General features: G+C 35.7%; 4 protein-coding genes across 7 annotated transcripts; 1 reads left to right on the top strand and 3 right to left on the bottom strand.

Annotated features, from left to right (window-relative positions):
• Positions 1-790: 790 nt before the first annotated feature.
• LOC143451673 (CUE domain-containing protein 1-like) lies at positions 791-7004 on the top strand. 2 transcript variants are annotated; one of them, XM_076952393.1, is made up of 13 exons: positions 791-947; positions 1209-1358; positions 1938-2007; positions 2111-2277; positions 3428-3512; positions 4930-5132; positions 5292-5378; positions 5522-5667; positions 5740-5789; positions 6122-6203; positions 6310-6363; positions 6642-6737; positions 6804-7004. In XM_076952393.1, exons 1-13 carry the CDS (start codon positions 898-900, stop codon positions 6818-6820), a joined length of 1257 nt encoding a protein of 418 aa, XP_076808508.1. In that variant the 5' UTR covers positions 791-897; the 3' UTR covers positions 6821-7004. The 2 variants fall into 2 exon arrangements, with proteins under 2 accessions (XP_076808508.1, XP_076808515.1); XM_076952400.1 differs by lacking the exon at positions 5292-5378.
• On the bottom strand, positions 6998-13414 carry LOC143451667 (centrosomal protein of 162 kDa-like). Its single transcript, XM_076952381.1, has 26 exons — positions 13313-13414; positions 13193-13226; positions 12878-12967; positions 12620-12771; positions 12385-12504; positions 12170-12286; positions 11807-11996; positions 11615-11702; positions 11403-11530; positions 11249-11286; positions 11020-11114; positions 10878-10945; positions 10696-10796; positions 10022-10174; positions 9867-9935; positions 9717-9774; positions 9420-9610; positions 9123-9304; positions 8692-8839; positions 8532-8573; positions 8299-8383; positions 8053-8174; positions 7832-7971; positions 7598-7709; positions 7327-7524; positions 6998-7206 (listed from the first exon to the last, which is right to left on the bottom strand). The coding sequence occupies exons 1-26, from the start codon at positions 13352-13354 to the stop codon at positions 7111-7113; spliced, it is 2859 nt and encodes a 952-aa protein (XP_076808496.1). The 5' UTR covers positions 13355-13414; the 3' UTR covers positions 6998-7110.
• Positions 13413-14998, bottom strand: LOC143451687 (migration and invasion-inhibitory protein-like). The gene has a single exon (XM_076952406.1). It carries the CDS (start codon positions 14848-14850, stop codon positions 13732-13734), a length of 1119 nt encoding a protein of 372 aa, XP_076808521.1. The 5' UTR covers positions 14851-14998; the 3' UTR covers positions 13413-13731.
• Positions 14999-16626: 1628 nt separating this feature from the next.
• LOC143452067 (cleavage and polyadenylation specificity factor subunit 6-like) lies at positions 16627-23761 on the bottom strand. 3 transcript variants are annotated; one of them, XM_076952911.1, is made up of 10 exons: positions 23087-23761; positions 22187-22264; positions 20097-20192; positions 19079-19182; positions 18806-18951; positions 18514-18726; positions 17906-18060; positions 17430-17796; positions 17187-17340; positions 16627-17075 (listed from the first exon to the last, which is right to left on the bottom strand). In XM_076952911.1, the coding sequence occupies exons 1-10, from the start codon at positions 23141-23143 to the stop codon at positions 16880-16882; spliced, it is 1566 nt and encodes a 521-aa protein (XP_076809026.1). In that variant the 5' UTR covers positions 23144-23761; the 3' UTR covers positions 16627-16879. The 3 variants fall into 3 exon arrangements, with proteins under 3 accessions (XP_076809026.1, XP_076809033.1, XP_076809018.1); XM_076952918.1 differs by having other exon boundaries at positions 17906-18015; positions 20097-20195; XM_076952903.1 differs by having other exon boundaries at positions 20097-20195; positions 23087-23760.
• Positions 23762-24982: the final 1221 nt, after the last annotated feature.

Consider the following 24982-nt stretch of genomic DNA (forward strand, 5'->3'; position numbering starts at 1 on the left):
CAAGTGATGTGACAAAACAACGAATTTGGGAATACTGTGTACCCTCCATCATAGTTAACCTTTCTTGTTTTGCTTGTATAATTTTGCATGATGTCAACTCAGCTGTGTTGTTTGTTGTTGGCTAATTAACTACTCCATTGATAAACTGCAGTGAATTTTTGTCTTGTTGACAATTGCTTTATTTTGTTCTGCATCATTTATAGTTCTTACTTGTCACTTGTCTAGGTTGATATTAATGTTTCTCAAACAATGTTTGGATTCACGGAGGCCTTTATAAGAATGTTCAGTGTAATTTGTAAAACATGTTTCAACTTGGAGCTGAAATACAGATTATTTTATTGAGAATCGTATGACAAACATTGTTTAAAGAACTTTACATTTCACTTGATATTATTTACTTGAAGTAAAATTCATATATAAGAAAGTAATATTCTGAATTCTAAGCACACACACCAATTTCTTTGATATGTTGGAAAACATCAACAACAGGGTTACCATTAAAGGGTGCCATTCAGGAAGTGAAATATGTAGAATTGTGATTCATGGCAATAGCATTTAACTCGAATTAAAACAAGCATTGATCCTCAACTCAATACTCTCTTGTTAGATTCATTATCTGTAGACTGATGTGGGTTGCATCATCTGTAGCCTGATGTAGTAGCAAGGATAGTTAGTAAAGGCTTCAGGCATTCTAACTACAACTACAGTACAAGGAAATAATTATCCTAGGTGTGTTGGTATTTTAGTTCAGAGCTACAACCCAGGTTCGGGTTCCCCTGTTTTAAAAATCTTTTGAAATTGCCATTTTTAGAAGTTTCTTTTGTAATATTAAAGTCGGCTAATACAGGTTATAATTTGTAACTATTTATATTTGCATTGTGCACTTTTGCTACAAAAATGAGCAATACCAGAAACTCTCCCATCCAAGCTCGTACTTTGGAATACAGGTATATATGCATGTTGTACAGGTATTTGAAAAAATTCTGGTAAGACTACAATGGAATTAATTGCCATTTTTAGCGTAGTTTAGTTCAATAAGCGTAGCATTACTAGTACTTACTGTGATGTCATGAGATCAATTCATTTATGATTTAGTTGTTGCTTTATAACATAATGAATTTAACACAGAAACCCATGCATAGACTTTACGAACACTTATTAGGATTCATGTTCCAATTTATTAAATCTTGCATTGTGTCATTGTACAGGCAAGCGATGAAGGATTTTCATGTAATGTTTCCAACCCTTGGAAAAGATGTTATTGAGTGCGTGTTACGAGCTAATGCTGGCCATGTGGACTCTACTATTGACCAACTTCTACAGTTAACACAGGACAGTATGTCACAAAATGGAAGAAAGTAAGCAATGATAGTTGGAAATTATAATCATTAAGTAATATGATATGCTATGTGTAGATTACTGCACATTCGTTATTGAAAATACATCAAGTACTGTGATAAGAAGAAATCTTACCAGTAGTGTTTCGTATTAGTAGAACAGTGAAAGTTATCTCATAATTTCCGATAACTCAAAGTTGTTTTAGCGATAAGTCTTTGCATAGTTTCTATTAAATACACAAACACTTATATTTCCGTTCCAACAAATGTTGGACTGTTGTTAACTCAAAATTTTTCTTACCTCAGAATTATTTTATCTGTCCTAGGGCTTGAACAGTGTTCATTATCTAAAAATTAACAGATTGTTCATTATATTTTTTGCAACACTTTGCCCGTTGTCGTACTGCCGTGCATATGAATATAGCTTTTGTTGTTGACTTGGTGCAATGGTGCCAATTTTACCAACTTTTAATATCTCAAACTTTACATGACGAGTAATGTAACAGATTTCCTCCGATGAGTTTATGAGCTTTCACTCAATATCTTGTATAAAAACTGACAATTTGAGACTTTGATTGTGTGCTTTTTGGTGTGTTTCAGTGCCACATTTGAGAGACTTTATTACACTTACGATGATAGCACCGAGTCAAGTGGTAGCTTATCACCAGAAGTAAGCTGATAATTCTAACTGGCAGAATACATTAGTCTCGTATCACCTGAATTTAAATGTTATTGCATACTGAATAATTAACAAATCTTGCGTTCTTTTTAAGTTGCGCGACCGGTTAAGTTCCAGTGATGATGATCGACCTCCCCGATATGCTCCATCTTTTGAACCACCACCACCACCTGCTTTCACTTTTTCAACAAACCCAGTCGAGGCTTATCCTGAGAAACATGGTGACATGTCTCAACATTCAAGTCATAGGAAAACATACAGGTTGGCTTTGCTGTATATGCTTTGAGATTACGATGAATAGTGTTCTGCAATTTTCTCGTTTTAATTGCATCATTGCCTGTGTATGAACTGAAATTGTACCACTCCATAGTCCCACACTGTTCATTTTTGATAATTTCTAATAAATAGTAATATAAGAATCAAACGGAATCCATTAGTGATTTCAATTGGCAGACATTTGAATTATATGCATAATATAAGAAGGTACCAGCATTTTATTACAGAATATCATATTTCCTGGAAATTGGTAGGTTTGACATTAAATTAGCGTCATACTTTTGGCCCTGTTTAACATTCAGCTGGTCTTGTTAAACGTGTGTTTTCATTTTAAAAGCATCTTTGAATAGGTATTTCCTTATGTATACTGGTGTTATTCTTTCCATGGAGCTTTAATACTTACCCTAAATATAAACTGGTAGTCTTCCGACTTCGAGTTTACGCTAGGATGTTTCATTTTTTCACCAATGTTTTTAAATTTACAAAAGCTTTTAGTCTCTCTAGGTGATATTTTGGGCACAATGAAAGAATTTGAATTTTTTTTTACTTATGACATCATTTTGAGGTTGCATTTTCTTGTTAAAGTTTCAGTGGGGGTGAATTTTTCTAAATTGGCTATATCTTGGTAACCTATTAAGCTAGAGCTATCAACAAGTTATCAAAAGTTGCAGTATTACTGATTTCCAATAACTACTTAATACATTTTAATTGCATTTTTGATCTAGAAAAACAGTTATTTGAGAAAAGCAAGAAATTTTCCCAGATTTTGTATGCAAATCGCCATATTGTTTCCAATCTGACCTTTATTTTGACTGCTTCTGATTTTAAACTTCTACCATACCCTGAGCAAACATACCGTAAGTAACTTGGTTATAGGAAATCAATAATCATGCATCTTTTAATATCTTGATTGTAGCTCTAGTTATATATAATAGGTTACCGAGATATCACCAATTTAGAAAAACGTACCCCCCCCCCCGAAACTTCAACAAGAGGATGAGAGACCCCAAGCTTTTTAAATACAAAAAATGGTGGAAAAATGAAACACCTTACTATACACACATTGTATTTATACACCATGCATGTAGTAATTGGTAAACAGGAGCAAATTTCCCACATGTACTTGTGATTACAGGGACTGGAATCCACCATTGCTTGGCGCACTTCCTCCAGATTTTCTTCGAATTGTGCCAGATCGCAACCGCATTAGTCGGACACAGGTATATTGTACTACACAAGTTAATTCAACAACATTATTAAACTATATAGTTTGGCAGTCGTGGACCCAAAACTATAATTTAATCCAAGGGTATCCAACCTTTTTGGCCAAAGGGCCACATGCGATTTACAAATGATTGGCCACTTGAGTGTTTACTGCTAATTTCTAATTAAAACCCTCACACCAAAATTCTGATCTTAGAAATACATAATATCCTCTTTTACAATTATAAGAACAATAAATATACCAAGGTATAGTAAAGTCAACAAAGTTTTTACTACATGTCGACATTTCGATGTGAAGTTTGGCACTGTTTTTCTCTAACAAGTTTGACAATATTCAGTGAGATGGACGATGTAGCAATGCAAAGCGAGTTTTCCAGATGGCTGTCCGAAATTAGTGATCTCACAGACTTATTTTTGCAAATGTCTCTTTCTTTTCCGGACATATAACATCAGCAACACGAACAATGCATTCCTTAGCGAATTCTCCATCTGCGAACGGCTTCGATTTTTTTGCAATTATTTCAGCCACCAAGTAGCTCGCTTTCACAACTGACTCCTGCTGCAAAGAAACATTCGATAAAACCATTTGCTGTCCACGAAGAACTTTTGTTAATTCCTTCAGTTTATCTTGTGTGAACTCATTCTGGTATTTATCATAAGCTGATGAATGTCTACTGACGTGATGTCTCTTTACGTTGTATTCTTTGCATTGTGATACAGGTTGATTGCATATCAAGCAAATTGGCTTATTGTCGACATCCACAAAAAAGTAGTCACATGTCCACCTTTCATGGAATATTCTGTTAGCGTTGCTTGCTTTTCGTTTCCTATTCGACAAATTCTATATCACTGCAGAGTGCAGAAGATTTTTCACTGCTAAATGCGTTTTGCGCGAGTCTCTGATATCAGATGTACCTCAATGAAGCAAGAAAACAAGAAATATTACTGACCGACTGTTGAAGCATACTAACTTACTGATTGCGTGGAAAGGATGTGGACGTAACAATGTGGAAAATCTGATGTGTAACAATGTGGATTGTGATGCAATAAAATTAACTTGAACAGTTGTGCACCCCTGCACTAGAGATTATAGTATATTATCTATCTATTGCTCTATTATCTACATTATCTATTAATTAATTATCTCTACTATCTATTGCTCTATAGTATAGAGCAATAGACAAATAAAGCAAACAATAAATGCCAATTTCTCGGAATGTATGTTCGCCATAAATTACATAGGCGATTCAGTTGATAATATAAGTCATTTCGAAAAATGCCGCGCCGGCCACTGGTAGGACACCCCTGGTTTAATCCAACAGATAATACCAAAGACTTAGCATATGTCTCATATCCTTGCAGTGCTGGCACTGTATGATATGAGAGTGATGTTATTTTTTGTGCAACTTACAGACATCTCCCATGCACAAGTCGAGATCAGAAGGCTGGAATTCACCACCAATCACACGTCAGTCACACTCCCATCTGCCTGACCAATCAAACTCCAGAATGTCATCATCAGGTTCAAGAAAACCATTAGATAGGCGTAGAACTGTTGGGGAGGCCAGCGTCCGCCGAGATAACGATGGCAACAGCAGCCATTCACCACAGCGAAGGTGGTTGCTTCTAAGTTTATCAATGAATGCTTTTTGCTTGGGTGTATGTAAATGATTTGCATTGTGTATGTTCAGTCATGATGTGCAGCTGTACCTGTGCTTGTTTTTACGCCTCGTATGCAGCCAACCTAAATGTAACTGAACATGTTTTATTTAAAGAATGGTTATGGTTGAATCACCTAAAACCAGATCATCCTCATCGCATCATCATCGTAACCATCAACAGCCATTGCATCGCCATTTCAGGTTTTTTACAACTGTTGTGTTCTTGCCCAGCTTGATTTTTAATTTTGCAATATTTTAACATCTTTCTTTTAATGCTTGGTGTTCTGAATGATTTCATTAACAAGCTTGCTTGCTGTTAACTTTCATTGTCATTTTCTTTATAGCTCTCCGGCTTCACGAAGAACTTACCGGAGTGGAACGGAGGAAGCACAATATGTTGAAGATAGAAAAGTTGCACTTCTGTTGCAAAATGAAGAGTTTTTGAAGGAACTAAGAAGAAATGAACAGTTTTTGCAGGAGCTTAACGAAGGTGAATATCAATTATGCAAAAATCTGTTAAGAGATTGAAGTTGAGGTTTTTTTGAACGTGTCTATTTTTAAGACTCATCAACCAGCGAAAGCAGAGCAAAATCATCCAACCCAAGAGACCAAGTAAGTGATAATCATGTTATTCAGTGTGAACATGTAAGTTTACCTTTCTATTGGTACTTAAATTTGTTAGGCAGCTTGTTATAACTGTACATTATTGTTCACTCGCCTATACTATCACATAAATTGCTAAACTGTGAAATGAAAAATATACATATATTGTACTCGGCAAAAATTCAACCGAGACTATTTTAGCGCTTATAAATTGCACCAATTACAATAGCAGCCTTTATATAACGCCGTATGTAATAATGCTTATGTTTGTCTAATATGCCTGGAGCATATTTTGGAAGAAAACCTCTGTACTTTCACTAACACGCTTAAGTTATATGCAGTTTACCCCTATCAGCATCGATCCAATGGTAGAGATGGCAACTGCAAGGGATGAACCATCCAGCCAAGATTTCAGTCAATCAGGTGCCATATTAATTATTAATGACATGATATTTAGCTGTTTACTGGGTGATTTTTGAATATATGTTACTATTAATGCTAGCAAAGTCACAAATGTTTAATCGCACAGTTAATTCATCTGAAGACAAAGCGTTTAAAGAGAGCTTGAAACATATGAGCAAATGTAAGTTTTTGTCACATTTCTGCTCGTAGCTGTTTTAATTACAGTAAATGGGCAAGTTTTTGCTGAATATTTTATCACCTCGTATTAATTACTGTATATGTCTTATAGAAATAGTAAATACAGTAAGTCTATGCTGGTCTTGAAATATTTTGATTACATCATTATCAATAGGTAATTTTTGATTTATATGGTGTAGAAAAATTAAGTTTTCTGTCATTGACGTCAACACCAGTATGAATGGATCAGTAACTTGTAAACTGTTTGTAAATTGTATGTAGCTGCCAAGAAAAGCTTTTATGAAATTGCCAGACGATTTTCAGCGAGGAAGAAATACAAATCAATGAACGACCATATTGACCCAGTCTTTGCTAATTGTGAGTATTTATTACTTAGTAGGTTAAGAGGGAGCGTATATGAATTAAAATTTTGTTTGGTTTTAGGTAATGATGAAGATTGAAAACACTGGTGGTATCCTACATTGATTGCATGTTTGTTTCTTTTTGTTCTATCATGAATTGCCTATCGATATGCTTCTTTAGATGCAATTGCATTTACTCGGTGGTTCTCTGATGCATTTACGCCCATGTTGTGAGGTGCTATACAAGCAAGCGCAGTATTTAAATAAACAGTTGCATTTGTAATGATGGGTGTGTTGTGTCCATTTATGTAAAAAGACTTGAGATTTCTCTATATAAAAATATAATGTATTAGCAAAAAGTAATGAAAATGCACAAGGTTCATGATTGGTCATGTTGATTTATCTCTCTGAAGAGTTTCTAGAACTTGTAGGATGGTGTCAAGTTCATATCGGAATTTTGATAAAAGAAGATTCTTCTCAGATATCTGAAACCGAGAAAATACAAACAAACAAAAATCCTTCAACCAACTTTGTTACTGACGTTTACCATAGGGAAGTCATAATACTTAGTGAACTAAACCTGCAATAGATGCAAATATACTTACAACACCATTTAGAGAATTTATCTCGGCTTTCAAATATTCATCAGCACCAGCCGAAACTACTTTATTTAGCCTATCTTCTCGTGATTTCTGTCGAAAGTCCAGCATTCTCACTTGTGCCTGGAGTGCTTCAACGTGGCGGACAACAACACTAGGGGAGCCACGCCGAGTAGCCTGCAACTCATCCAGCAGACTTTTAATCTGATCGTAAAAATAGGTAGAACCGATAATGTTTGAGATTAGATGCAATCACCTGGTAGAAATATGGCCAAACCTGTATCTGAAGTGCATTTTCGCAAGCTTTACTCGACGATAATTCGCTTTGGCATTGATACAACTTCGATTCAGTCACTGTAACTTTACTGCTTAGTGTTGATAAGTCATTTCTGTGAATTGTTGCAACAAAAAATTCAAAATTAACTATAGATCAACGTTCATCATCATTGCACTAACATCCAAACAACAAAATATACAAATATCAGTCATGCGATGATCTATTAGTTATTACTTTAGTATGGCAACTGATTTTTCATGAGAAGATTTCAGAGATTCAATTTCAACATCTTGCCGCTGCTTTAAAGCGTCATTTGAAGACTTTGTTTCTTCATATAATTTCTTCCAGTGGGAAATTTCTTTGAAGAGTTCGCTCTTCACATTAACAAAAAACATAGTTATTACCAAGTCCCACAAAACAAGGCTGCTCATAAAACAAAAGCTGAGAGGTTTTACCTTTACAGCATTCATTGATTTTTGTAATCTTTCAATCTCTTTTGTTTTGACATCATCTTCAACAGTTGGCTTCGCTTTCGCTTCAATATGCTCAGAAAAATAGCCGGGGTTGTAGGGTATGCCTGATGAAAAATAACAATTTCTACCTTCTACCACGAACTACCTAAATTTGATAACATGGAATATTATTAAATAAACACTTTGGATATGAACGTTTGGACGGTATTCACACAACTTGGTACAAACCTTCGAGTTTACCCTTTTTCTTGCCAGGACTCTTCACTTTATGAAGTCTTCTTTCATGCAATAAATCTTGGAATAATGACTGCACCTACACATGCAAGCATTTAACATTGGCATTATGGTCTGAACAATTATGGAAATTAAAATGCATAGACAAGCAAGTGAGCGATCACAAATGGTAACAAATGGGTACACTAGTGTAGTTAAAACAGAAGCTTTTCAGTTGTGTGCTTTACCTCGTCTTTCAATTTCTGATTTTCCTGCCGCAAACCTTCAGCCTGTTCCACAAAAATCAGTATTTAGATGTTAAATACATCTTAAACATTATGCATAGACATAGACACTAGACATCATTTCCTTGACACGTGATTAACAAAAGTAATAACTAATCGGTACCTGGACTTTTAGTTTGTCAATCTCTCGAAGCAAGGTCTCATCTGGTGATCTTGCCGGTTGCTTGTGTGGGGCTTTGCGAGAATTTAATTTTATGACTTCAAGTTGTTTGCTTAGATTATTCACACGTGACTCATAATCTGCACTCATTCTGTTAAACAACATGAAAAATATATGGGTATTGTGTACACTTATTCATATTAAATTATGTTAAGTTAAACTACACAATAAATTCATTAGCCATCTTGATCAGGTAAAATAATCATATGCAACCTATGATGAACCCAAAGATCTTTTAAGTGAAATAGGTATAATCAATATTGGTCAAATAATTTTAATTGTTCATGAAATAGTCTGAAACTGGTTAAACCCCGCTCTAAAATTCAAAGGTAAGTGCATTGTGTCGAGAGTAAGATTAAATTGGTGCAAATTACTTTTTATATAGTTGATGGAGACTCTGCATGCTCTTGGCTGATTTATCCTCCTGTTCTTTGAGCTGATCTTCAAGATGCCTGCAACGTTTCTCCAGAAGGATTACTTCATCGTTGCCGTGTAAAATACTTTTAACATGGTCAAAAGTTTGACTCTTCATTGTTATATTTTCAAGTTCTTTGACCTGAAAGCAAAACGTTTGCAAACTTTTGAGCTCTCAGAGAACTTAGGAGACAAAAATAAAATGAAAAGATTACATTATGGAGCACAAAAATTCAATTCAAAGCAATGAAATCAACCTGTCTGCGAAGATCCCCAGTCTGTTCAGATTGCTTTTTGAACGAGGTAGCCTTTTCATTCAATTGCTTTTCAAGTAACTTCACCTTTTCTCTCAAATTTGCCATTTCAGTGCCAGAATGTGTTAGTCCCTCACACCTCTCTTCCAAAATGGCCTGATTCTTTTCATACCATGATATCTTATCCCTCATTTCTATCAAAAGGCATAAAATAATGATGGATATAAGGTGAAGAAATGCGAAAGAAAACAACGCAACACAAATTCCGTACACACAACCCACGTCTATTGAAACAGGTACCTGCTAGTTGCTTTGAGGCTTCTTTCCATTTCTCGACAGAAACTCTCTCACTGGAATCCTTAACAATGTAAATGGTTTTGATAGCATCCTGAATCTGTTGCAGTATTATCTACCATAAATTGCACAGTGGAACAACCCTTGCCAACCCACCTTATTAGTCTGCAATGCTTCGTTGAAAACTCTTGGTTTTAAGTTGGTCTTGTCACCTAAAAGTCGATTCTGCCAACAAAATGACAACAACTCACCAACACGCTACAAAACTTGCCCCAGGTTTATAGACACAGAAGCCTTGGTTTGATTGTCACCTTGTCTTTAATAATTGCGTCTTTGGCCATAAGATCTTCCCTCAAAGCTGCAACTTTATTTTTTAATCTGAGATTCTCATCAAACATGGCACTTTCATTTTCTTTTGTGTTTGCCTTGAGTTTAGCAACCTCACCATATAATTTCTCATTCTCCTGCAAAGTAATATGCATTATAAATGACTTAAACAGCGAGGGCTGTAATAACAGCAGAAGTAGTTTACGGATGGAGAACAACAAGAGAAGCCCTGGCTTTGCATGATAACTTGGGCTGTTAAGTAACGCAACTTACCGGTAGCATGATGGTTTGTTAAAGTATAGTTTTGCAACGACCTAGATCAGCGTGGTCCAACTTTGGCCCGCGAGCACCGATTTTTTGGCCTGTGAACTGATAGTCAGCTTTGATAGTCGCTATTGTCGAGGAAGAACCTCGACCGCAGATGTCACATTGATCAGCATTAATAGCTAAAAATTTTGAACTATTCTAATTTCAGTTTTAATTAAAAAAGAGAACTTTTTTCAGTTCTAATATCAATCTCACATTGTTCTTCAGTTCTAATTTCACATTTCTTCAGTTCTGATTTAAAAACATTGGCCCGCAAGATAAAAAAATTTTTTGATTTTGGCCCGCGATGAATAGAAGTTGGACCACGCTGACCTAGATCATTGCAACTTACCTGCTGATAACCTTTAAGCAATCTTTCCTGCTCCAGTATTTCCGTTTTAAGCTGCTGGACTTCTGAATCACTGGGGTCTTTGTTCTTGTCATTTAAAGAATCTAAAATAATTCCAAAATCCAAGTTTATGCAGAATTATGTTCAATGTAAAATGTAGTGGTTTATACAAAAATTCATCTTACCTTTTATGGGAACTTCACTTGACTCAGTAACACCAAGTAGTTTGTTTAGTTTTGCAGACAAAAGAAAGCTGCCAAATAAAAAATGTTACTCAACAGAGCAAAAGAGCAGAAAACGTTAAACTTCATTGTATTTTCAACTTACTTTTCTTGGTTAACTTCAGCATTATTCACTTTCAGTTGGGAACATTGTTTTTCAAGTGTGTTGTACTTCTCTTCCAACGCTCTTCTATCTTGAAGCTAATTGAATTCATTTAATAACCTTGAAGTTATTTAATATTCAGCTATGTGTATTTTTACGAGTTGCTAGCGTAGCAAGAATACACATGTTCAATATGTAACTTTACTGTGTAATCTTACTGGCGTAAACTTACCTGTTTTTCTAAGAGCGCCAGGTGTACATCATGTGAATCTACATAACGCATGTTCAAAGAGATTTATCTCTAAACCTGTCTATTTTATACGCAAATGCATATTTCCATTAAAGCATTACTCAGAACAGACAAGAAGAGCTACAATTGCACTCACCATCAATGGTCAGGTCAGCAGAAGTTCCCTTAAAAATACTCTTGCTTTCTCCAGAATCAATTTTGTAAGTGTTCATTGGCTGTTGTCCCCAACCTGGCTTTTCAGGCAGCACTGGTGTTTCTTGTACACTGGGTATCATGTTTGAAATTTATGCATTTTGATACTGTTATGCTCATATAAATATATTCATGAGTAAAGAGTTAGTAACTTACGAGTAAAACTGCTCATGCTTTGCTGAAACAAAACTTGTAGGTGGTGTTGCAGTCTTTTTCGGTTTTGCCTTTTTCTTAGGAGATAAGCCTGCATAAAACACGCTTAAATCTTATTATTATTAGAAATATATGGTCAAACATGCACACAAAACAGTTTTTCTTGGAACGATGTAAAATATAACTATCATTTACCAGTCATTTTCTTTCGGCTTTCCGATTTCTTATTTGACAGTTTAACAGGTGTCATAGCACCATACCCTGAGCTATGGATATGGGCATACGTTTTGCTAGACTTTCGTGGTGACAAGCCAAGCGTGGATCTGCTGCCATGCACAGATATACTTGTATTTTTCTTGGCCTGTCGTGGCGAATGACCTGTTCTCTGTGAATGGTAGGTGTGGTACAATACTAATTAAATGCACAAGATTTGTTTTATAGTATTCTTAATCACTTCTATTTCTTTCTTCTCTTGCAAACTTATGCAGTCCAGACTAGTTTTTCTACTGCACTTGTTAATTAAAATTGTGTAATCTTTAAAAAACAATTTTAACCAACCTTTGGTTTCGATGATTGCGAGTATACCTGACTCATCATTGTTTCAGTGTCATCATTTAAACTTTTGTCAGTACGCGTACTCAAACGAGACTGATGAGATGATGAGACTAATGACGCCTAGTAAAACAAGTTATGACGAACGATCATAATGTCTCGTGTAAGTGAGAGTAGTTCAAGAAACTTATGCAGTGAGACAGCCTGTATAAAGTTTAAACCTGTATAAAGTTGGGAGCTGCCTTTGTTCTGCTGTCAGCAAAAAATTCATCTTCAAGTTTGTCTTGTATCGATGGCTGCAGTACATCTTTTGCAGGTTCTGGAGATTTCTCAACAGTATCCTTAGTCAATAAAAATAAAAAAATTAAACGATACACATTTAAATGCAATAATAACAACAGGTTGAAAATTACAATAAAAGACTAATTTCATAATACTTTACTGAACAAGAGTAACCTGATCCCGCGCAGAAGAAGGAAGTTCGTGGCTATGAACTGGCGACAAGTCAAAACCATACATGACATTATTGGTGCCAAATGGTCGCGCAGGGGTGGACGTATCTACCTGATTCTTAGCTTTTTTACCTTTAGTTTGATGCAGTGTTTCTCCTGTATATTTGACAAACCAATGCATGTCAATAACTCAAAACGACTTATATACACAGGCCATAGTGCATTTCTATAAATGCTCCAAATTCATAAGACAAACACTCACCAGCAAAACGTAAGGTGTCATTTTGAGTTAACTGTTGTTGGAGCGATGATCCTCCAGTGGTGAGCAGTGATACGTTCGCGAGCAAGCCACCTGTACATGACATACATGGGATGGTCATAATGTGAGTTTGTAATACAATCAAAAGGTGTTGCAAACAAAAAGAGATGGAGAATGAGTTGAATTAAACTTTCAAAAGTACACAGCACTTAGACTTCTTTTTAATTAGCTTGGACATACATTTACATGAATAACTGATTAGCATTTAAAATAGATACATACATATGGTATAATAAATGAATCTATAAAAAATTTCACCTGGGGTCATTTTTCCATCTTTGCCACCTGTTGTCTGGAAATGAAACAGTATAAAATATTGATAGAGAAATTACAATTTTTCAATATTAATTAAAGATAGCAACTCGCAAGCTAATTTACCTTCAAACCATCTTCCACAATATTATTGTTTTCTTCAGCCATTAAGCTTCAGCAATCCAGGAACTATCCACACTTAGTTACACAGTCACCTACCTACAACCTAAAATGGGAAAACATACCGTGCTATTATCTTGAAAAACAATATTTGCAATAAAATTGCTTTAAAGTTTAAACCATACGATCTGAAATTAATTAAATCAAAATTTTTGGATACAAAATAAACGCATGCATGCCACTTTACACAACTCTTTCTACAACAGCAAAGGTTGTGCATCATATTTAATAAAACAAGTTATTCACCAATTGTCATTTATGCAATTTCATTTGATGACAACTAACCAGAGTCACTTTTAGTATACGAATTGGTAAAACAGCAGCATCGACAACAGGAAGAGTTTATATTTGTACAATGCAACAGTCTACAATGCAAAAGCAAGAGCATTCCTTTGCCCAGATTTTATTTGGAGTGATGTAAGATTCTCTTTTACATGAACTGATGACCATAAATCAATATTCGCATGTTGGCCTGTCTTTTGCTCACTGCTCCTAGCAACAGTGTTCTGCCAACCCCTTGCACAGTGATCGGGTAAAGCAAGGGTGTCTGCTCCGCCCAATGCATTGTTTTGTTTGTAACGACGAGAATAATCATAAGGCGATATCAGCGATGCCTTGGGAATGCTCACACGAACAAATCGTGGAGAACGAGCTGATGGTGATTTGATGTTTTCTTCTGGATCCATTGGTAACATAAATAATCGCTTGTTAACGGTAAAATTAACTACACTAGAACTTCTGGTATCACTTGGATCAGGTGTCTTTAGCGCACTTCTATAAGGTTTAGTTCTAGGTGTTGCTTCAATATGAGGTGATTTAACAGTCTTCAACATTTCATTCCATTGCATCTTGCTGTGGCATTCTGAATGATTAACATCACGAAATTCCTTTACTTCATTTAAGTAAGAGTCTGACAAGGCATTTGTCGGATCTTGGTTTTCAACCAAGCCAGCCACAAAGTCATAACCCAGTAAAGGTGTTGATTCTTTCTGCTGATATTTCTTTGGTGTAATAACAAACTTAGATTGATTTCCAGCTGTATCACGCAAAATTTTCGTATTCTTCATCGACTTTCTTGAGCAAGAATGTCTATCATTTCCAGGATCAGTTAACAAAGTTTCATTTGGTGGGAACGAAGGATCAACAAAGGATACAACTTTTCCTTTCTTAGTTTGACTTTGCAAGAATTCTGAGATGATAGGATATTTTGTGGAGGGACTATTCTTTATTTCTTGATACTTTCCGAGTGTGTGGGATTTCTTCTTAATTCCTGATGGTTTATGAACAACAGTGGGCGTCTGATGATGAGGTTTATTATTTTTTATAGACTTGGTAGCTAAAGTTGATGTTAATGGCATTGACGTCAAAATTTTGTCGTCTGAATGTCTAACCGTAACAATTTGCTTTGAAATCTCATTCTGAGTCTGTTTCAATTGTTCAAGAAGTCGCCTGTTCATCTCTCTCAATTTTTTATCTTGCGCCATTTTTAATTTTAAGTTAAGACCTAAAGGTGTAAGACATTGATGTATTCTGTTTACAGAAACAGCTTTGATCAATCTCAACTAAACTTAAATGAACTCAAGACAGACAGGATTTAAAGGAAATCTTTGATTGTACTAAATGCACAAATAACAGAATTTAAAAACCGTTATAATGTAGTTTCCCTTACTTGCAACTGTTGATCTTTGTTTACAACATAAACATCTTATAACAGTAAAAGTTAGTCTAACCCTGGATCTGAAAACTTATAACAAAACATAAATTATACAATACAGTACATGTATTATTAAACAGTCTTTTCTACAATGCCAGACTGCCAACCGCAATATTAAAATAGAGGCACGAGTCTGGCATATGTTTAAAAACAGGAAACTACGAGGTTTTTTAACAGTTGATGATGAGCCAATTAATGAGTTGAGTTGATGAGCCAATTGCTAAACGTCCAAAGGCCAAATTAGTTTTATTCCGTGTGTAACATAAAGCTTTCGAAACACACTAAAAAAATATTTAATTTTATTTTCTAGTTATTTGCTTATAACCCTATACATGCACGAAATGTAAGGGACACTCTATGCATTTTACACATCATACACGTCCAGTCATAAGTTACTGAGCATTGCTGCGATTATGCGCTGAAGATTCGAAAGATATAAGTGAATACTTTGTGGTCAGTTAATGATAACAAGCAATTATTCCAGTCAAAATAAAATATAAGTGCTTTATTGTAAGTTGCTGTGTTTCAAATTTGTAGTTAATGTTTTTCATAATTCATCAATCAAGTTTTGAACAATAGTTTTTCAGTGTGTAGCCTGCCCTACATTATAATCACATGGCTCAACAAGAAAGAAAATTCTTTCATCTTGCGTTTTCAGGCGTCATGTAGCTCACTTGTTCAAAAAACTGTCACACTACTGGGCAATTTCCTGTTCTAACTAACATGTGCTCGATTTTTCATTAGATGTAAGCGTTCATTCATTTTTTGGTTTAATCGAATTCAAACATTTTAATATTCTACCTCGTGATGTCTTTAAAGGAATCGGAATGAATTGCAATTTCAACATATTTTTTCTAACATGATGACCTCGCTAAAGGTTACTTCACGTCAACAAATATATGAACTCTCTCTTTGCAAGTTGATTAGACACTTGTACATTAAAAATGCGTTGAAATTGGCAGTAAGTTCTAATTAAAAGGACGTTTTAAAATACATACTTCTTAAAACCTTGAACAAAACATTTTAAATGCACCGACTTATATTTCTTGAAAAAAGTAATTAAGTATCACGGTACTGTCCACCTCTGTAAACAACAAACACTATCGGTTACGAGTCTGTTTGTAATTAATTTGCCTTTCTTCGTTTAAAGCAGAATAGACAAATGAATGATTTTTTTAAACCTTGTTGAATTTTAAACACCAGTTATTGATTGACAAATACTAAGGATACGTTCGGCATTTACGTTTCTTGGTGTTTTAACCTAGCGTATTATAAAAAAAACAATTGTTCGACGTCGATATTACCATGAATAGAGCTAACTTTTATGAGTTGTGAATTTGTGATATTGTCCGTAATTCAGAAGCAACCAGCGAATTAAACTATTTTCTGGTAGTTCTAGTCACAAAACAGTTCTCCTTGTGCTACCTGAATCCGCACATCTGATGGTAACAATTACTGAAAATAGAAGAATTATTAACAGAGACACAGTAAGCTCCCGGAAATTAAATTAGTTTCTTTGTTCTTACTTGACTTTTTTGACAACTGATCGATTATCAAGTGTTTTATTTACAATGAACATTGCTGCATATCTCTCAGTGAGATAAACCTTGGCTTTAATGTTAAATGCAACAATCCGAGCCCGAGAACATCGCCAGCTATGAGCTGTGGTACGCTAAGAACTACTAACAGTAGTGTTAACAGGGGAAATAATTGCTAGTTTCCAAATGGGCTACAAGGCAAAGCGTGGCAGTTGAAATAAGCCAGGAGAATGTCAGTTCCTCTGTACAGCAAGATGAGAATCAACGACGGTGACGATCGGAATGTCTGGAATAGCTGCCACTTCCGCCATCACGCTCCCTGCTACGATCACGATATTCGCGATCGTCATAACGATCTCTGCTCCTCGAACGATCCCTATCACGATCGCGTCTTCGGGATTTCGATTCCCGGTGACGAGATCTCTCCTCACGGTCACGTGATCTGTCGCGTTTACGACTGGAACAAAGTAGAACAGTTTTAGCGTATCTATTAGTGTTTGCTCAATGCGTATACCAAATTGGTGAAAATTAATCATCCAGTATTCTATCGTTAAATTAAGGTAACTACCCTGTGCCGGAGCCGAATGACTTCTCTTCAATGCCATGCAAACAATCTTGAAGTGACCCTATTAGAACTTTTGCTCGTTCATCACCGGCAACCTTTGATTGTTTGATGAGTGAGATTGCAGTGACCAGAGTTTCTATTGCACCTCCATAATCGCCTTTATAAAATAGTTGGGACATTGTTTTGATAATGAAATTGGGCTATACTGAATGGAAACTTTCATTTAGCAAACAAGCAACACTGTACCGGAGCTTGCATCTGCAACTGCACGAGATATAGCGCTGCTGGAAACGGCACGATTCCTGATCATGATCTCTTCAATTTCTGTCTCAGATAACCGAGGAGACTGAGAGCGACTCTCTGAACGATATGCATCTGACCGACGTTGATCTACTGGAGGACCACTTATGGGGGGTGGTACAGCAGCGGGAGCAAGAATTGGAGGAGGAAGAACACCAAGAGGTGGAGGGATCCTGGTGTTGACACCTGCCAAGCTAGTAGGTGGTGGTATCATGATGCCCCTAGGAGGCTGCAATGCAATTGCTGGCGGAGGCATCCTTGGCGGCATGGAAGACTTAAATAAACCAGGTGGGGGAATTCCAGGAGGCAAAACCTGCAACATTGCATTAAAAATGATTTACTCCAGAAATTTGTTTGTGCCAACTTATTTCAAGATAATAATAAACCCAAAGTGATTCTAGCTAATCACAAACAACGTTTACCAGTGACGGTGGAGGAACATTAGCTAGACCTGGAGGTGGGACAGTCCGTGGTGGAATTCCAGGGGGTGGAATCGAGATCGGAGGATGAACTCCACCTCTCAATGCTGCAACTGGAGGAAGAAGACCTTTTGGTAAGTGACCTGGTTTTCGAAATTCTGAAAGTAAACACAAATTCTGGAACTGTTTAACCCCCACCATACCACCCCCAAATCCGATGAGCTAATTTTTGTAAAAATTCTCAACTCAACTCATAAAGCACCAGCAATGACACTCAGTTATGAACAACGAATTTTGGAACTGCCAAGCATCATACTAACACTAGTTTCACTTCAATGCTCGCATAATGCACTGCCAAGGCTGGAAAATGTTAGCTACATGGTGAGGGGCAATGATAAACAATTTTATCATCTAAGCCAGGGGTAACCAAACTACGGCCTGAAACTGGCTTGCCTCACTGTGCCACAAATGGGCTTATTGCATTGTAACCTATTAAACAAAACAGTAATCTGGCCCACGATCGTCAGGTCTTATGCTTATCTGGTCCTCAGTGAAAAACGTTTGAGGACGTCTGATCTAAGCGAAAAATATCAGCAATATTATTCTCATACCTGGAGGAGGAAAAGGAGGAGGGGGTCCTGCTCTTAGCGGAGGGTGACCAAGAATGGAAGTCTGAGTAACGGCAGGAAGTGTTGGAGGTGGCCAGCTAATAGCAACAGATGCATTGGCTAGAGGCAAGGCAGGAGGAGGTTGACTTAACTGGGGCAATGCAGGTGCCGGTGCAGGGGTTGGAGTCGGGGGCTTTGGAGGAGCTCCTCCGGACTCTAAATTTAAAAAAAAAGTAAAATCTTTGCAGAGCTTTTGGTGAAACCGACCAATTTCATCATTTAAAGTGTAACTTACGAGCTTTGGATTGTTGTTCAAACTGGTTCAAACTCTGCCTGTTGCATGGGGTAACTACTGGACTTTGTCCATGCAGATCTTTCTGAGGTAACTTCTCCATGACAACCCGAGAAGATGCTTCAGATTGCAAGTGAACCAATGCAAAGCTAGGAAAACATAAATCTCATTTTGATTTCAATTTTAAGTAATAGTTATAACTGCTTTTACGTGGCTCATAAAGCCGACGTTTCATGTGGTACACCCCTGCCATAAAAACATAAAACACCTACATACCCTTTCGATTGCCCATTTGCACGATTTTCATAAAACTTTATTTCAATTAAATCTGTTACACCAAGATTAGCAATTGCTTTTTGCAGGTCTTTGTCTGTTGTCCACTGTAACAAATATAGTAACAAAACTTTCAATCGAGGTTTGCTGACCTGGGGATGCATGCACTGTTGCCAGGTAATTTTTTTTAAATCACCAAAAACAGGTAGCACTAAACTAGTACAAAACACAAAAACAATGATGCTAGTCTACAAGAAATTGGATAAAAATTGGCATACTACAGAAATATAAAAAGTTGTTTTTTCTTTTGTTGTAATGCAGTGCAAGTTCATCTTTCCAATCCTTTATAACTTTTAGGGGTATGAGAACATCATGAAAAGTTTGAAAACCATTGCTTTATATCAGGTGCACCCAAACATTTTAGCTCCCCAGCTACAATGGCCAGGTCAAAATGATTGTCCAATAAAATAGCTCTTAAACCATTTGCTAAGCATATTTCCTTATTTAGGTGCTTTGCACATAAATCGTTCCATGATTTTTTTTAACTTAAAACTACATATATATGTATAGATCGACTTGAAACTTGATCTACCTCTGTGATAAATCAGTCAGTCGTGGTCGAAACACTGCGCACCATTGCTTTAAATGATTAACCGTAAGTACTGACAGTATTATGTTAAGAATTCTTGTGTTATTGTTAGATCTATAGACTATTTTGTAGCCATTTTCCACAGTGTTGCTATTGAAATAAAAATGTCAAAAATTTTTCCATCCGTCCTTAGTACTCCATTAAACAGTAATACCAAAGTCAGTCAGTTTCACTTCGCTCAAGAGATAAACCAAAGATGTGTAACATGTCAGATTTTGCTTTGATTGTAAATGCCATTATATATATATTCTTGCTTTTGTTAAAATAATTGCAACAACCTGGCGTAATTAATCAGTTTGGACCCTATTTAAGTGACAACAATATATGCAAAATTCAAATTCAGTTAGCATAGATTAATTATAAGTGCATTACCCACGTCAGGTTGCCAACGTATATTGAAACCTTTTTTCCTTGATAGTTGTATTGCATTCCAGCATGGGCAACACCTGTAAGGCCATTGCTACTAGCCTGCTAAAAAGGAAACACAAATATGATAAATTAAAATATAAGACGCAATATAAGGTATATACTGGAGCACTGCATATAAATTTCAGATTGCAGCAGTGCCTATAACAGATGCAGCATCAGTTGGTAGTAACATAAGTGCACATTTTATACAACGCTACAATTCTGTATACCACTGTGGCTCATCATTGGGCTAGGTATACTGTCAGCAAACACCTATGTTTTAAAAAGATATTTGCAATGAGAAGAAAACTGAGGATTGACTTTCACGAACAGATCAAAAGAAAAAGCAAAATCTATTTTTTTAAATCCATACAACCTGAAATAGAAGAAGTGGTTTACTATCATGTTATTATAAGTCTAAGGAATTAAACTAAGTTGTTATCTTTAATAATTTAGCAACATCTGCTGTAAATAATAAATGTGGTCATTGGCAACCAATTCAACAAAATATTTAGAAAAACAAACGTATACAACACATTATTGCAAAACCTTGAAAATTAAGCACAAATTGTTACAAAAAAGTAAAATGTTATATACAAGCCTAGCATGTGACGTTATTTTTAAACTGTTGGTATGAAATTTCTTTGATGGAAAATACATTTAGATGATCAATTTATGAACGTTTAACTTGAACTACAGGTTACAATTGAAATATATCAAACTGATAAACTGTTACAACTGGTATTATAAATTAACTACATATAGGCTACAGCTATAATCAAAACATCAGTTTCAATTTTAATCAATTTCTTATTTGAAAGCCTTCCATTTATAACACAAAATTGGTTCACACTGCTTTTCAGTAATTGCATGCTGCATATATATATAGACTAAATAAAAAAAATCCGATATCACTACTCACCAGATCATAGAGCATAACTTACAAAAACCAACATTTTAAATAAATATATTTATAAATTTGAATACATGATTGTATATATATATGTGTGTGTGTGTGCGTGTGTGTAAAAGATATATTTAAACTAATAAATATAGTGATAATGCAAATTTATACCAAAATGATTGTTTTTTGGAGTTAAAATTGATATCATTTACATAACAGTACCTTCATATATTGGAATAAAAATATATAAACAGTTTAATCCAGCAAATATTTGTAAAATAGACAGAATGTTTTACAAGGCCATCACAGAAACAAGACATACGTACAAATTACCACACAAACCAGAACAGCTCTTATACGAAATTAACACTACTTGGAGGGTAGAGATAGTTGACGGAACAAAATATCTACCATCCAAGTCTGATGCCTTTGAAATTTAACCTTCAAAATGAAAACAGATAACAAACCTTGACTTAAAGAGATATCTCAAAAAAAGAAAGAGCAGTAAACAAAAAAACAGCAGGGTTTCATATATTTTACATGAAATTGATTACAAAGATTACTTAGTATGCATATAATAGGTTTCCTGTAGTAATTACAAAATCTAAAAACAGAAAACAATAAACGTAACATCACAAACAACCAAGAGTATTTACTTAAAATGATCTCAAACAGAAGTATATAAAATATACCTTGCTTTAAGAAACTCGCCTTTGAATTGGTCAACTAGAATTATATACAAAGCAACCAGCAGAGTAGCTGCAAATCCCTGCTAAGTTTAACAACATACATCAGTTTCTGACTGGGTCATCGCATTTTGCATCCAATGCCAAAGAGTGTAGATTTAATTAAAAATACAAGCAACAATAAAAACACATTTGCAAAAGACTAAAAACAAACAGTTTCTGAATACATGGATGCCATAACATCTAGTACTATTGCATTAATGAATCCTACTCTTTAATCTGTAAAGCTAAAATTACACATGGAAGCTACGACCTGGGAATGTGCAGCACACTCACTTTGCAAGGAAGTATTTACATTATCAATAAATAGAATGAAAACGGCAAGGGCACAGTAAACAATTTATGCGATTATGCAAATAACAGAATTAATGTCATAAAAATACAAAATCTTTTGGGTAACTCACACGTGATACACTTGATGTTCTTGATGCTGGCTGTAGCATGTCATCATACAAATCCCCACTTGTATAGTTGTTTTCTTCCTAATTAACATAAAGATATACACATATACAGAAACGTGAATACGTGACAATGAGGAAATTCAGATTAAATTTGCACTATCACATATATACATAACTTATACATTTAGGTGAGCAAATAAAGTCATTATGGAACAAGATACACTTAAGCAGCAGTTCTCAAACTGTGCGTCGCGACATTTTGGTTTTAATTTTCCAACGGCACCACACAATAATTCTGTTTCGTAGCTAACCGTATATCAGCTCAGCTCAACAATATGTAATTTCATCGCACAATGATAATTTGCTATCTCACATGAATTCAAATTCTTGCAACATGAGATAAATTTTGCGAAAGCAAGCAAGATCAAATGACATTCTTTTTTATTCATATTTTATTTTTTGTTGTATCATATTTCTTTTTTGGACATTCTTATTTCTTTTTTTGTTGTATCAATAAATGCAACTTTGTTAATAAGCGTTTTTGTCAGATTCTTACTGCTGGTGCGTCGCAAGTCCAGCAAACTTTTCCAAAGGCGTCGCAACGAAAAAAGTTTGAGAATCATTGCACTTAAGGGTACAAACAAAAAATCACAAGCTTTAGTGATATAACAAATGGTAATTCTGAATACGAAAGCGAATGGCAATATGGTATACAGTACTAAATTGAACGCTTGCTTGTTCGTTTGTTCAAAGAATAATTGAATGTAATTAACCGTGATATCAATTAAAAAATTTCAAATATATAAATAACATATTATACATTATCATGCAGAAATGTGTCACAATAACACAGCCTTTATAAAAACACTTGGCTAAATAGAAGAAAATAGCGGCAATGTTTACCTGCGCAAACTCATGATCAACATCAGCATACAAGTCTATATCTACTCCATCAGTCATTTTGAAAAACCTAAATTACACTAATAAGCATTCAACAGTAAGCCTAAAGATGATAAATTCAATAAAGTTAAACACCGTATAGATGAACCATGTCAAATACCAACAACATAGTTGACACAGACTGAAAGTGTGCTTTTTCTGAAAAAGTAATTTTCTTGTCGTCTGGATCACCCCAACTGGAAAGTATGGCAGCTTTCAACAACAAATCATGTGTTCAAACACGCTAATTTTGGCATGCACAGAAGCATTAACTCTTTCAAAAGCTCAAAAGTCAGTTTAGCCTATGCAATCCAACTAAACGAAAAGCAATCTATACTGGTATATCGCCTAAACGTACATTTTATCACAATATCAATGGCGTAACGTTCAGGTCTTAGATCTGGAATGCTCCCGTTGGATAGATCAGTGAAAATCTGTATAAGTAAGGCGTAATTCTGCAATCAACATTCACGGATTTGAAGGTTACAATAAAAAAAGTTACAAGAAACTAGCCTATTTAAAAACATCAATGTCCGTTGATATATTTTTACATGCATCCAAACTGCAAAATCTGACATAGGGCATTCAGTAAAAAAAGTCAAATCAAAGAACATAATCTCCATGAACGGCATGCCCTTCAAACCTTTGGTGCTTTCAGGCGCAGCATGTTGGCAAAAAGGGATCACGTGACGCTACTCCATTTTGTTAATGTTATGTTAATGTAGTATCTATGGATAAACAACGGCGGTTGTAGTCTCTGAGTGACGATTTTGCGCCATCGGCACAAATAATTTTGGCTAGCACATTCGTGGCTTAAAATTGTTTTTAATCAGAGGCGCAAGCCCGCATTCAAATATTAAAAGCCCGTCTCCGTTTTTGCGCAGCATGCTGGCCTACATGCTTATCATATGTATAGTGTATGCAGTAGAAGCATTGTGGTAAATGCCAGCACTTCAGTGTGTATATACTAGCTTAGAAGTTTCGCCAGTGCAGTATGTAAAGCTGTATCCAGAGATTTTTCGCAAGCGTATTTTACGTTTGTTTAACCTAACCGAGCGAGTGAGAGTTACATATTTCCCCTTGAGGTCGCAGGCGTAGAAGAGCAGCTAAAAATTCGCTTGAGAACTCGTGAGAGAAATGTTTTTATTTTTTCTTACGCTAGCGCGCTTGCAAACGAGCGTATGCTCTGCTCGCGGCGGTTTGTGTGTGGACACGACCTAAGTAACACTGTTTCCAGTGTTGTGGAAGTAAACACTGCATAACCTTAGTAGCTCATTTTTTGAGCCAGTGGCGCAATACCGTGGTTCAGAGGCAGAGGTGGGCAGTCGGTACTTTTAAAGTACCGTCGGTAACGGTACTGGTAATTGACAAAAAATGTACCGAAGGTTTCTGTACTATTTTTAAAAAGTAGTTTGGTACTTTGTCAGTACTCAGTACCGGTACTTTTTTGTAAAAGATGCTGCTGCAAATGCAATGTTTACCGCTATTATGCCCCCGGTAAAGGTTACTCCTGGTCAAATTACATTTCTAGATTAAAAAAGATCAACAGATGCTAACATTGGTATAAACTATAAAGGATTAATTAACATATATTTTTGGAAACAAACTTGTTAACTCAGAGACTAGGCCTACAACCCCGTTGATAATAGTCAAGTTGCCGTTCTAAGGCGCTATGACCGACAGACAATGCTGTTGAGCTGATTGGTTTAAATTTATCAGCGAGCTGTCGTTGGTATACCTGCTTCGTAAATGACAATATGTCTTTGCTTATACTGGACAACCCAGCGAGTAACTCACTGCATGGGTTGAGTGGCCATGCTTCTTGTTATCCGCAAATTAAACGATTGGTCTTAAGGCTCT

The sequence above is a fragment of the Clavelina lepadiformis genome, chromosome 1 (genome assembly GCF_947623445.1).
Source record: "Clavelina lepadiformis chromosome 1, kaClaLepa1.1, whole genome shotgun sequence".
NCBI classification, from domain to species: domain Eukaryota; kingdom Metazoa; phylum Chordata; class Ascidiacea; order Aplousobranchia; family Clavelinidae; genus Clavelina; species Clavelina lepadiformis.